The sequence below is a fragment of the Carlito syrichta genome, unplaced genomic scaffold (assembly GCF_000164805.1).
Source record: "Carlito syrichta isolate Samal-C Ts95f unplaced genomic scaffold, Tarsius_syrichta-2.0.1 Scaffold301826, whole genome shotgun sequence".
NCBI lineage: Eukaryota > Metazoa > Chordata > Mammalia > Primates > Tarsiidae > Carlito > Carlito syrichta.
Genome location: NW_007245922.1, coordinates 324,544 through 338,984, shown reverse-complemented (window position 1 = coordinate 338,984; position 14,441 = coordinate 324,544). Strand labels below are relative to the sequence as shown.

At 35.4% G+C, this 14,441-nt stretch overlaps 1 protein-coding gene across 1 annotated transcript in view; it reads right to left on the bottom strand.

Annotated features, from left to right (window-relative positions):
* Positions 1-8,198: 8,198 nt before the first annotated feature.
* PLEKHA3 (pleckstrin homology domain containing A3) overlaps positions 8,199-14,441 on the bottom strand; it is a 28,450-nt gene continuing 22,207 nt past the window's right edge. Inside the window, exons 7-8 of the mRNA XM_008055341.1 lie at positions 14,283-14,398; positions 8,199-9,534 (exon numbers count right to left, since the gene is read on the bottom strand). Coding sequence (XP_008053532.1) covers positions 9,407-9,534; positions 14,283-14,398 — 244 coding nt within the window. The 3' untranslated portion in view covers positions 8,199-9,406. The remainder of the gene's footprint in view (positions 9,535-14,282; positions 14,399-14,441) is intronic.

Sequence of the window (14,441 nt, the reverse complement as noted above, 5' to 3'; positions counted from 1 at the left end):
GCAAACATGCACACAAACTCTAGGATTGTCTTTTGAAATAGCCTCATTCTAGCTGTCTAGAAAAAAAGCAATCCACAGTTCCTTGAACAGAGGGATTAAGAAGAAAATGCCTGTCCAGTCAACAATGGTAGGAGTCAGAAATTATTCAACTGTCACATAAAAAGTATACCCAAGTAAAACTACACAGAGCTACCTCCTTCTTTAGGACCAGCTATACCATATACAAATGCAACTATTTATTTAACCCCCCTGCTATCATTGAGCTGATCCAAACTACTGCCATGTACAGCTACATAAAAGTCAAAACAGGAAAAAGGCCTGGAAAAAACATACCAAAAGAGTGGTTATCCCTAGAGGAGGAGGTATCAAGGTGAGTTCTGGTTTATTCATACTGTCTAAATGATTGTTTAGAAATGCAGGTGTTACTATTAAAAAGTAAGAGGAAAGGTGAGAAACACCCAGTTCTACCAGAATTTTAAGTCCAGAGTCTGGGAAAGAAAGAAGGCAAAACTGAGTGGGACTGAAAAGTGTTCCCAGGACACTTCCTTCATTCCACATGACTTGTCATTGTTCATTCAGAAACTGCTTCATCTTGTCCAAAATGACAATTTCTGCCTACTAATACCAGAAAAGTGTAAAAGAAAAGAAAAAGTGTGGGAAAGAGTGTGGGATTGCTCCAAGTGGCTATGGATCCCTGTGTGACACTATTCTCTCTCCTTTGTTCCTAACTGTCTCGATGCCACCAAATCTAGCAATACATTTTATATTGAGATTTAAGTGGGTAAGTACTCTCTGTGCCAAACTTTCCAAGGCATACAGAATATCAACAGAATCTTTCTCTCACCCTGACAGAACAAAACTGAGGAAGAAATTCATTATAGTCGCACATTTTATTCCTCTGATATTCTGAACATATTACCCATGGAAATTACTCTTAATTTATGTGAAAGGAATTGGTTAGTGCATTAATATTGCTTTACATTAAATCATTTTGTTTATCTACAGGAACTAATCAAAGCTCAATTCACCCTGCCATAAACTCTAGGTTTTGTAGATAAGTCTGAGTTATTTATTTAGCAAGTAACACAACCCCTCAAAAAAACGAAAAAAGCATATGAACTGAAATGCTAAACAAAATAAAGATATAATTTAAAGACTTAGTATTTCAGGATATAATAAAATATTCACCGTTCCAAACAATCACACATGAGTTAATTCTGATTCTTTGCACTTAGGTGCTCTTGCATCCTTGTAAATGAATCTCTTTATTATGAGATCAGGCAGCAGTGGTTCACACTTGTAATTTCAGCACTTTGAGAGACCACAGCAGGAGGATTGCTTGAGCTCAGGAATTTGAGACTATCCTGGGCATCATAGTGAGACTTCATTTCTAAAAACAAAAATAAAAATAACTTAGCCAGGCATTGTGGTGCACACACGTGTAGTCCCAGCCACTCAGGAGGCTGAGGCGGAAGGATCACTTGAGCCCAGGAGGTCGAGGCTGTGGTGAGCCATCATCGTGCCACTGCACTCCAGCCTGGGTGACAAAGTAAGACACTCACTCAAAAAAAAAAGAGAAAATTTTGTTATGAGGCTAAAATGAAGCAAAGCACCTGGCACACAGCAAATACTCTAAAATGTTTTATCATCAAAGAGACCAACAAAAGACATTTTTGAAAAAAAAAGGATCATATTATCATATTATGGGACAGAAAGGGCGGGTTCCATCCTGTGAAAATCTAATCAGTAACCAGATTAGTTACTGCATTTGACGAAGAGGCAGCATAAGGCTCCAAAAACAAAGACATCGAAGTTCCAGAGATAAGCTATCAAAAGATGGTAGTGGACCCAATAAGACAATAGCAGCATCCAGGGAAAGTGGGAAAATGCTGGCAAGATAAATACTACCAAATTTATCCTGATAATTTACAAAAACATTTATTCACATAAAGCAACAGGTCATCCTTTTCTAGAAAAGCTTCTCATCTCTAATAGCATTGATATTTACAGTCATTTGCCCTATCCACAGGTCTCTACTTTAGTGAAAGAGAATGCAAATGTCCTTAAAAAAAAAAAAAAAAACTCTTCCCAAAAATATGCAGGCAGTTCAGTATCCATAAAAAAATAGTAGTTTCCAGCCCTTCACCTCTAAGAACAGAATCATGTTACCACACCTCTCTTAATCCAGACACAAAAAGGATACCTAAAAAAAAAATCTGAAAGGGATTTAAAAATTTAGATTCAGAGTAGCTTCTAACTAGAACACAATTATTTTCTTTTAAAACATTAACATATAAAAACCAATCTGAAGCAGAACATCTTAAAATATGAATACAGTATTTAAATAAAACTTTCCCAAAAATATTTTGGCTATAAAATAGTTAACATTTTACCTACTGAATAAATGCAGGCATTTTGTATTTATTCCACAACATTTTCCAAAAGGTATACAACCATTCACAAGAAGGTAATGGATGCAGTGACTGATATCTACTATTTCTGTATTTCTGTATTCTGTTATTATTACATCTACTGGCTGTAGGTAAGGCATAATAAACATCTTCTCCATAATTTTATTCTCCAAACTTCATACTTAATGATAAAAACAAAACACAATACCAATAAAGCTAAAAAGTACATCAAAATTGTTACTATATTCTTTTAAGACTTTACTGATTGGCTTTCTTAAGGCTTTAATGTTTATTAGAAAGATAACATTTAACACCTGAACATTTCATATGACATCTAGTTAAATGCAGTGCCAATATTATCAAACATTAGATATTTCCATATATTAATAATTCTTCCTATGGTAAGTTTAAATGAGTTACTAAATAGTAGTAATGCTCATAATGGAACAATATGCATGATAGCTAACACTTATTTAATGCATACTAAAAGCACTGTTCTAAGTGCTTTTTATAAACTGATTCTTCTAATCCTCCCAATCCTATGAGGTAGACAGTACAGTAAAACCATATGAATTAAAAATGCTAGAGTGGAAAGAATGAATTATAAAATAAAGCTAAAGAAATTTTGTTTTCTGCACACAATTAGAATGTAAATGTAGACTTCCAACTAAACATGGCGAAGTGACCACATGAGTTTATTTCCTCTACTTTCAAAACCTCATCAAATAGGTATTAAAGGAATATAAATTGTATTCAAGACAAAGGGAACAGACTGAAAATAATGAGATTTCAACAGTTTATGAAGATTAAAAACCAAAGGTGGGTTGATAACTAACCCAGCTATGTACCCAAAAGGGAGAAAACAAAAAATACACTCTACCAAACCTCTAATACACCCAGGACTTGGAAGCACTAAGTATTGTAGAAGATTGAAATGAGGACTACCTGTGTGTATGAAGAGCAACTAGATCCCAGGTCCCTTCCTCCACTAGCCAAACCCCACACGTCCAAACTCCACCTATAGGAGATTGGACCTGAGGGTCGGCAACCCCAAAGGAAGACTTGGGTAGAGCAAGGAGGGCATGAGAGAGGTTGAAAATAGAGAGATTAAGCAAAAGCTATGGGACAAACGTGGGGTTCTCAGTCCTCTCATTCTACCCTACTAACAGAACCCAGTTTCTTAGAGAACCTAATAGCCCCAAAGAGAAGACTTTGGGCTCCACTGAAATTTAGGGGATCCCAACAGAAAAGGTTAGCTCTCTGCCCGATGGCCATTTGGACAGCTGATAAACCATTACCACACATAAAGACCTAAGAAATTAGCTTTTTAGTACACGACTAATATGAATGGACAGTCTCTCCAATTTTCTAAGAAAGGCTTCAGAATGAAAGAGAGAGCCCAAAACAAATAAAAAGAAGACAGAAATGTAGGGGGAAAAACAATGCAAGAAACAGGAAAAACATGAGAAAAAAAGTCCTAATTTTATTCTCAGGGAGAAAGAAGACATTTAATCTACAAAATAAAAATAGTTTTATGAAAAGAAACAGAGAAAAAAAGATCTCTTGGAAATTAAAATATATAAATAAAGAAAATTCAACAAAAGAGATGGAGAATAACATGAAGGAAAGAACAAAAATAACACAACTTAAGGAGCAACTGGAAAGAAAAAAAATTTTAAACTGGAGGATCAATCTGGGGGATTCAATATTCAATTAACAGCAATTCTAGAAAGACAGGACAGAAAAAAAAATATCAAAAAGATAACACAGGCTGGGTTCGGTGACTTGAGCCTGTAATCCCAGCACTTTGGGAGAAGAAGTAAGAGAACTGCCTGAACTCAGGGGTTCGAGAACAGTCTGAGCAACATGGCAAGACCTCATCTCTACAATAAATCAGAAAATCAGCTGGGCATGGTGGTACATGCCTATGGTTCCAGTTACTTGGAAGGCTGAAGCGGAAAGGTCACCTGAACCTAGTAGGTCAACGCTGTGATGGCTGTGAGTGTGCCACTGAACTCCAGCCTGGGTGACAGAGTGAGACTCCGACTCACAAACACACACACACACACAATTTCCCAGAATTGAAGTAGACAAATACACAAGTTGAAAGACTCCTCTAAGTACCCATTTAAATGAATGAATAAACACACACACATCATTATAAAATGTTAGGGCTAATGAGAAGTTCCTAATAGCTTCCAGAGTAAAAAAAACAGGCCCAAGTAAATGAATGATATTAGAATTCTCACAGAAAAACTAAATGCTAAAGACAATAATGCACTGAATTCTGAGGAAATATTATTTTCAACAGACTCCAAACTAGCAATCAATCAAGAATAGAGACATTTTCAGACCCATTAGGCCTCAAAATCTCTACCTCTCATGTAGGTAATTCCTTTTCTTAAGAAGCTATTGGTTAAAAAAAAAAAAAAAAGTTATTGGTGGCTAGGCTTGGTAGCTCAGCCTATAATCCCAGCACTTCGGGAGGCCGAGATGAGTGGATTGCCTGAGCCTGTGGGTTTGAGATCAGCCCTGATAGACAACTTGGTGAGACCTCATCTCTATAATAAATCAAAAATTAGCTGGACATGGTAGCACATGCCTGTAGTTCCGGCTACTTGGAAGGCTGAAGTGGAAGGATTGCCGGAGCCCAGCAGGTTGACGCTGGGGTGGCTATGAGTATGCCACAGCACTCCAGACTGGGTGATGGAGTGAGACCCCAACTCAAAAACAAAACAAAACAAAACCAAAAATAAACAAAAGAATCATAGGCTTCAGAAAATCACAGACTCTAGAATACAACAGATTTGAGAGAAGAAGAAGAAAGAAGGAGGAGGAGGAGGAGGAAGGGAGAAGAAGGAGATGGAGAAGAAGAAGGAGAAGGAGAAGAAATTAGTGTATAAGCTTTGGCAAAAAAAAAAAGGCAGTAAATTAAGAAAAAGGAAGCCATAAGAGCAAGTGAGAAGCTCCAATATAAGCTTAAAAACAAGGAGTCTCAGAATGACTAACAAGCCATGGAACAGGCCTGGAGGGCAACATCAGAATGGCAGAAGATGAAGGATGTGAAAGAAATGTCCCTAAAGGATGACAAAAAAAAATCTTTTTAATTCAGTTAAAGGAAATTGACAGATTATCTGATGTTGTGAATTTAAACTTTTGGGTAATCACTGTGACAGTACACTAAAAAACGAAGCAATTTTAAAATCAGGCAATATTAATTCCAGAAAAAATAGGATTCTAGTAGAAAGAAAGTGATAGTTAGCCATGTAGCTCACCAGTGAACAACATGTGTATCTACTAATTTAACTAAAAGCTATGATTTAACACCAAGTTGGATGAATATAAATCTATACTAAGAGAGGTGGGGGAAGAAAAATGGGGATGGTAGGAATGTAAGAAAAGTAAATCCTGCCTACCATAAAAGGAATTCAAGTAATCATTTCTGAAATTTATACATCAAGAAAAAGTCATATAACATTTTCATATAGAAAGGTAAATACTAGAACAAACCACTAGGGGTTCAAAGTGCTTGCCTGTGGGGTGTGAAATTGGAGGAGGGAGAACTTCTCTCTTGTATTATGTCTTTTAGTTCTGATTTTTTTTACCTATGTGCATGAATTGCTTGAATTTTAAAAAAGCTAAATTCTAAAAAAGAAGACAATTTAACCTTACAAATTAAGCACGAATTTAAAGGGAGGACTGAGCTGAGCTCGGTGGCTCAGCCTGTAATCCCGCGCTTTGGGAGGCTGAGGTGAGTGGATTGCCTGAGCCCGCGGGTTCGAGACTCGCCTGGCCAACTTGGCAAGACCTCATCTCTACAACAAATCAAAAAAAAAAAAAAATTAGCCAGGCATGGTAGCGCGTGCCTGTAGTTCCAGCTACTTGGAAGGTTGAGGCAGAAGGATCGCCAGAGCCCAGCAGGTCGAGGCTGCAGTGGCCGGGAGCAGTCACTGCATTCCAGTCTGGGTGACAGAGTGAGAATCCAACTCAAAATAAATAAATAAATAAAGGGAGGACTGGAGAACTAGAAATACATGAAAAGGAAGTCCTATCTAACAGCAAGCTACCACTCACTTACCCAGCAGAGCTATCATGGGGCAACAGCCTCATCTGGTTTCTTTCATGTCAGGGCATTCCTTTCACACCAAGCAGCAACAGCAAGACTCAAAGGACACTCCCAGAGGCACCTCATTAAATAAAAGAACTGGCAGAGTACAAATTCATGATACTATAAAGTATATGGAATTAGTCTAAACAGCAGTCTAGTATTAACATATTACAAGGACACATTTCCTGAGATCTTCTGATGATTTCTAACTTCCTAAATGTGATCATGCATAGTGAAAACTACAATTCAGAGTCAAAAACTCCAGTGCATCTGTGGAAAAAAGATACTTCATCTCTTGCCTTGGAATTCAGATGTAAACAATAGCCTCCATTTCTGGACGTGTCCTGATTGAAGATAACACAATAATCCAATATAATGTAATAAAAATTTAAATGTAGTTCATTTACAAAAGAATTCTCATTAAAGTCTCTTTAATCATGGAGGCCTGCGATTCCCACAGAACAGGGACCAGGCATTGAAAATGAAAAGCAAGCACTGGTTTTGCTTAGAGGATCACAGATGTGCCAGAGACCCTACAAATTTCTCAAATTTCTCAATAACCCCACTGATCTAGACAAAGCATAATAGGGACAACCAATAGCTAATAATAACCAATATTTTTTTCTATAAATTATAGAACAACCTGACAAGCCAAAATTCTTTCAGTATTGTTCTTATTTGGTTCATCTTTTTCTTAACATTCAGAAAAATTAGGCATACTCGAAATTACATATAGGACTCCTCAAAACGCAAGGTTCCCTTAAGCTTTGGAGGTCATTTCATGTTACTAATTCACTGATCAAAACCTAGATATAATTCAAGATATATTTATACTCCCTCAAAAAAATGATTTCACAAATGTGTTTGGTCCCTTAGGGGAAAAAAGTGGCTCTAAATCACAATAAAAGCCATATTTAGGAATACAGCAAACCTTGTCAAGCACCCGTTTTGGGGGGGGGGGAAATGATACAAACCAGAAATATTGCATTTTATTTTCAAAATATTTACAAAAAAAACTGTTCATGATTTTATCTATTTGGGTAAAACAATCGAAAATGAATTTGATTATTTTCTATAAGTTCAAATGCTTATCATGCTTAAATTATAAACTTGTCACAAAAAAAAATTAACTACCAAAAAAAAGTCCCTAACAGTAGCACCTTGACCTTCATGGTCTTATGACTATGTAAGTTTTCACAGAAAAGAAAAGAAAAGACCTGATTACCTGCTCAACATCAAAACTTGCTACATTATCAAACTTTTTTTCAAATTAGACATATGAAATACAACTTATGAGCAGGAAAAGATTCCACTGAATATAGAGTATTCTGTCTGATGACCTGTGTGCTCTTTAAAATTACAAACACTTTGGATAGCATACAGTTTATCTAATACATATTAATGTATATAGATTGTTTATGTCCATTTTAGACATAAAATATAAAGTCTATAATTACAGATTTATTTTAGTAAATACCAAATATCAACTCTTAAAATAATGCCCACATAAACTTACAAGATAAATTTAAATTAAATAGGCCACACTAATCAAAGCTCAAAGACAACAAAAACTGAAAGTATGCTTCATTTGTGTATTCACTAGCAGGCCTGAATATACAAACAAACTCAAATCAATGAAGAATATGTTAGCACTTAGTAAAGATTAGACAGAATAACAATGAGTATAAAAAATACAATGTGTTGTATGATAAGTTTGAAAGCAAAAACCACATATTTATTAAATATATGATTAACTTAAAAACGCCAAACCAGTTTGTTTTAAAGTGCTCCTCATCTAAAACCTTGGTCAAAATCGTCATCCCAAAATGAATTCAAAAAGCAGATTACAAGGCAAACACTGACAATAGGATGGACAGGCACTACCAAAAAATGCTATTTGTTCTTTAATTAAATAATGCCATTCTCAAGTGATGCAGAGCAGTCACCTTGACAGAATTCGTTTTTTGTATAAATATTCATAAATAAAAACATCTCTAGATAGTCTAAAGAGCTGCAAACAATACCTTACAACAGCAGCTTAATGTCTAATTTAGGAAAAAAGCACTAAAGTCCTCTTCCATTGAAAGTTGTTTATTTCTCTGGTATAAGTGAGCAAGGTCACTACAACATTAACCTCTTTTCTAGAACGACGTAAATAACAGTGTATACACATCTCAAATTTGGTAGGTCACAAAAGTTAGGATGCAATCATCTTTTGATGCAACAAGAAAATAAATAAATAAAAATTAAATACTTTAACCCAACATTTGGTATTGACAAATCAGTAGTGTCAACTTCACATATGAAGGACAGTACAGTCTGGTTATTTTCAAATGTTCAGTATGTCATGGTATTTGGGCTAAAGATATTTAGAATATTAAGTGTATCCTTTTTTATTAAAGGAATACAATACAATCTTCACCATCAAGCTGCTATCGTAACTCATTTATAGCTGGAATAAAGCAACCATTTGGTCCATGGCACAAGTTACATATTTCACACTTCTGTCAAACTGAAACCTTATAGAGTTCATGTTTATAAGCTACAATACACACTGACCAAGCTGTCAGTCCCTCACAGTTTTTTAGAAAAATATCTACATTTGTCCTTATGGATGTCAAAATGCTACACCAACATTTGTTTAAAAAAAAAAAAAGAGATGCACATTCATACTGTGAAGTATTAGGAAAATACTTTTGCAAACAAACTATATAAAGATAAAATACACTTCAAAAGTATGTGAGTTGTTTTTCTGTTTGTTTGTTTTTACAATATTCTATAAAGTGCAGAGAAATCCTAAGGGAAAAAACTACTCCCTATAACAACAGTTTAATTACAGCAGCTTTTGCATAGCAATACTTAGAAGAAGTTGGACACTTCAGTTTCTTCAGGAAGAGAAGGATGGAAGAGGATCTTCTGATTCAGATTTTTTTTTGGCCATAAGTTTGCTTTCTTCAGGAATGATTGCTGATGCCAAATCTCCATTAAGTGTATTTTTTGAACAGTGAACAGGTCCTGAGAAGAAATTGATTAACATGTTAAATAGTCCATGAATATTAACTCCAAGAATAAATTCCTAATCAGGGACATGAAATTCCTTTAGCTTCCTGATTAAAAAAAAAAAAAATTTTAGATTGGATAATATACTTTATTTAGAAAGTAAATTAGAAAGAGAGAGAAAGAGGTGATTCACCCCCTCAAAGTAGGGGAGGGGGCCAAAGCTAGGAAACACGGCCTGCCTGCCATAGCAAGGTCATGCCAAATTGGTTGCTCGTGGTTGAATCGTTTTAACCATTTCCCTTGGATGGGGGAAGGTCATTAAGGTGATTGGGTGGTGATCTGTTTCACGTCATCACAAAGGGGCAGGTAAGCGCAGGTACTGACATCAAGTGATGGACAGCAGGCAGATGGGTCGATCATTTTTTTTTTTATTTGCTTGTTTGTTTAATAGAGGAAAACCTAACTTTTCTGCTACAGTATCGACAGTCATAAAGAGAAATTTCAGAATTCATGAGATAATGTATGAAACTATCTGAAGTAGAGATTTTTGTTTTGTTCATTGCTAGACTCATGGGTGGCACACGGGTAGTCAATAAATATTTGCTGAATTTAATTTAATCTTTCTCAATTAATGATTGTTTTTTCAGCCTGATTGTTTTAATGTTGTTACTATTCTCCCTGTTTATAAGTAAAGAAACCAAGACTCAAAAAAGTGAATTCCTCATCCAAGATCACACAATCGGTAACAGAACTAGGACTAAATTTAGGTTTTCCTCTCTTCATTTTAAGCTTTTCTGACAAAGCTGAACATTATACCCAATATGTAATTTTCAACCCTCAGCCCCCTCCCACTATCCCATCTTTTGAACTGTCCAGTGTCTATTTCCATCTTTATATCCATGTGAACTCACTGTTTAACTCCCACTTTTAAGTGAGAACGTGTGACAACTGATTTTCTTGTTTCTGAATTAGTTCTCTTAGGATAAGGCCTCCAATTCCACCCATGTTTCTGTAAAGGACATGATTTCATTCTTTTTAATAGCTATGTGGTATTCCATGGCGAATATATACCACATTCTCTTTATCCAATCAACTGCTGATGGACACTTAGGTTGGTTTCATGACTTTGCTATTGTGAACAGTGCTGCAATGAACATATGAGTGGAGGTGTATTTTTTATATAATGATTTTCCTTTGGATAGATACCCAGTAGTGGGATTACTGGGCTGAATGGCAGTTCAATTTTTATTCTTCAAGAAATCTCCATACTGTTTTCCATAGAGGTTGAACTAGTTTACATCCCCACCATAGTACATTAAGCATTCCCTTTTCTCTGCATCCATACCAACATCTGTTGTTTTTTGACTTCTTAAAGAGTTACTCTGACTGGTATGGTTTCTCAGTGTGGTTTTAATTTGCTTTCCTCTGATGATTAGTGATGTTGGGCATTTATCTGTTCATAACCTTTGCCCAATTCTTAATGGAGCTGCTTGTTATTTTATTGCTGAATTATTTGAGCTTCTTGTAGATTCTGTAGTTTAGTCCTTTGTCACAGATAACTTACAAATATTTTCTCCCATTCTGTAGGTTGTCTGATGATGTCTGATCATTTCTTTTGCTGTACAAAAGCTTTTTAGCTTAATTAAGTCCCATTTGTCTATTTTTTTTCTTGCTTTGGAGGTCTTCCTCGTAATTCTTTGCCTAAGCAGATGTCCAGAAGATCTGGACATCCTTCTAGGATCTGAAGATCCTTCTAGGATTTATATAGTTTTAGGTCTTATGTCTAGGCTTTAATCCATCTTGGGTTAATTTTGTATATGGTAAGAGGAAGAGGTCCAGTTTCATTCTTTTGCATGTGGCTAGCCAACTTTCCCAGTACCATTTATTGAGTAGGTTATGCTTTCCTGATGGCTTACTATTGTCAACTCTGTCAAAGAACAGTTGGTTGTAGGCATATGGCTTTATTTCTGGGTTCTCTATTATGTTCCATTGATCTATGTGTCTGGTTTTGTGCCAGTATCATGCTTTTTTAGTTACTCTACCAGGTAGTATAGTTTGAAGTCAGACAATGTGATACCTCCCAGATTTGTTCTGTTTACTGAGGATTGCTTTGGCTATTTGAGGGTTTTTTTGGTTTTGGTTTTGTTTTTTTGCTGTTCCATATGAATTTTAGGATTATTTATTCTAATTCTGTGTAAAATGATGCTGGTAATTTGATAGAAATTACACTGAATCTGTAGATTGCTTTGGGCAATATAGTCATTTTAACAATATTGATTTTTCTGATCCATGAGCATGGAGTGTTTTTCCATTTGTTTTTGTCATCTACAATTTCTTTCAACAGTGGTTTGCAGTTCCCCTTGTAGAGATCCTTCCTCTTCTTGGTTAAATGTATTCTTAGGTATTTATTATGTGTATACGGCTATTGTAAATGGAATTGAGTTATTGATTTGGTTCTCAGCTTGGATGTTGTTAATGTATAGAAATGCTACTGATGATTGATTTTGTATTCTGAGACTTTACTGAAGTCATTTATCAAGTCCAGGAAACTTTTGGAGGAATCATGTCCTCAGCAAACAAAGATAATCTTACTTCCTCTTTTCCAATTTGGATGCCTTTTATTTCTTTCCAATTTGGATGCCTGACTATTCTGGCTAGGACTTCCAGTACTAAGTTGAATAGGAGTGGTAAGAGCAGACATCCTTATCTTGTTCCAGTTCCTAGGAGAAATGTTTTCACTTTTTAAGGATAAAATTTCTGACGTAGACTACACCTGACAATTTAAAGACATTCTGAAGAACTGAGATGTATGCAAATATGCGTGTATTTATGTATTTAAGTATGCATGTGTGTATGTATAACTAGTTTTGTGACAGAACATAACAGCTAAATTGAAGAATACTAAATATAACAAGGCATATACAACCAAGATTTTATGAAAATTGCTTTCAAAAATTCATAACCAGGGCACCCAAAAAGAAAGGATGCTAAGGAAAAACGGCTGGCTTTAAAAAAAATTAATTTAGCTACCACAAATGATCCCCTTAAAGAAAAAAAGAAGTAACATCTAAAGAGAAGTACAAGTAAGCATAGAGAACTCTTTCGTGAGCTCTGGATTAAAAGAGTCATATATAAAAGGCATAAAAATCAAGGAGAATCAGAATCTGTATTTCCAGACTTAGGTAACACTTTTTTCATATACTCAACCTCTTTAACCCTCTTCTTCTCCTTTTCTCTTTCAGGTCCCACACAATTGACCCTGGAAAGTTTATTTCTCCCTTTCCATCTTCACCCCTTTTCTTTCCTTAATTTCTCTACCCATTATCTCAACTTAGATTCAAAATGATAATGTGCATACAGTAGTTCTGCATATCAATAACAGATTATTAGTTCTGTAAAAAAGGGGGGGGCATTAAAAAAAGACGCCACCAATTTCTAAAAATCTGAAAACGGTCAGCAATTCATTTCTTCATTTTATTTATGTATTTATGTATACATGTATGTATTTTTGAGTCAGAGTCTCACTCTGTCACACAGGCAGGAGTGCAGCAGCACACTTGGCCTAAACCTGCTAGGCTTAGGCAGTGATCCTTCTACCTCAGTCTTCCAAGTAGCTGGAACTTCGGGTATATGCCACTATGGCTGGATAATTTTTTTTTTAATTTACTGTAGAGACAAGGTCTTGCCAAGTTGCCCAGCCTGGTCTCGAACTCCTGGGTGCAGGAAATCCTCCCACCTCTGTCTCCCAAAGTATGGGTTTACAGGTATGAGCCACCACGCCTGGTCAGTACTCCCTTTTAGAATCAACAACTGCATGAATTCTACATCCTCCTCTAAACCTATTTAACTTTCTAGTTAAGTAAAACAACTCTTTCATAATCAATGCTTTCAATATACTCAAATATTAGAAATGAAACATCATTGTTTTGTCCCATTTTAGTCATACTATGAATTAGCTGGGCTCTTCTAGGCTATCTAAAGAATCTAACCACCATGTATTGTGTCATTTTCACAACAGAAATGAAATCTGTGTTCCAAAAACAGACTTAAAAATGAACTCTTGGAATTTAATCTATTCCCTGACTGGGAACTGCACGTAATTTCCACATGCTTCATGGAAAATAGTTAAGATTTTGAAAAGTAAAAGTCTGTGTTAACTGGAAATCATATTACTTTGGTCTAACTAGATATTCTGACAAATTTTCAAAGTTTCCTCTCAGAAGGGAAAAATATAAAAATGTTTAACATGAATCATAAAACTTTTCCTGAAATATTCAATGATAGTATGCTGCCTCTTTAGTAAGGCAGAAAAAAATACAGGAATGAATACAATTATAATTCACCACTACTACCAAGCAAAATTATTTCCCTTACCCATTTCAGGTATTTAAGTAAAGTAACAATGTCGATTTTTTTTAAACTTAGAACTTGCCTTTATTTTTCCCTAGAATCCTACATATAATTCATACTATCTAAATTATTTTTAAAATATAAATGTAGAGGGAGTAAAAGATTATGATATTATATACACACACATATATAAGATAACATTTACAAAGCAATACTCAGCACTTCTTAATTACTAACAAAGCTATTTGTAAGAAGATATAGTATAGTTTCTCTTTATTTTATGCTGTTTGCTTAGTTCTGAATTGAGGAATGTCGATGTTCAATGTCAGTATCCTTCAATTCCAGAAATTACAGAGCCCCACAACAATTTTGCCAAATAGACCATAAAAAGAAGACGGAGTCATATAACTTACTATCTGGATCTTCAAGGAGAATATCATTACAAGAGTCTGTATCTGAGTAGGTTCTTCGGCGTCGCTGGGAGAGCCGGTGAAGTGTAGACACTGGTTCTTTTACGGAGAGACTACCCCTGCAAGTTAAATAAAAATCATTAAACTGTAAGGCCTTAAACA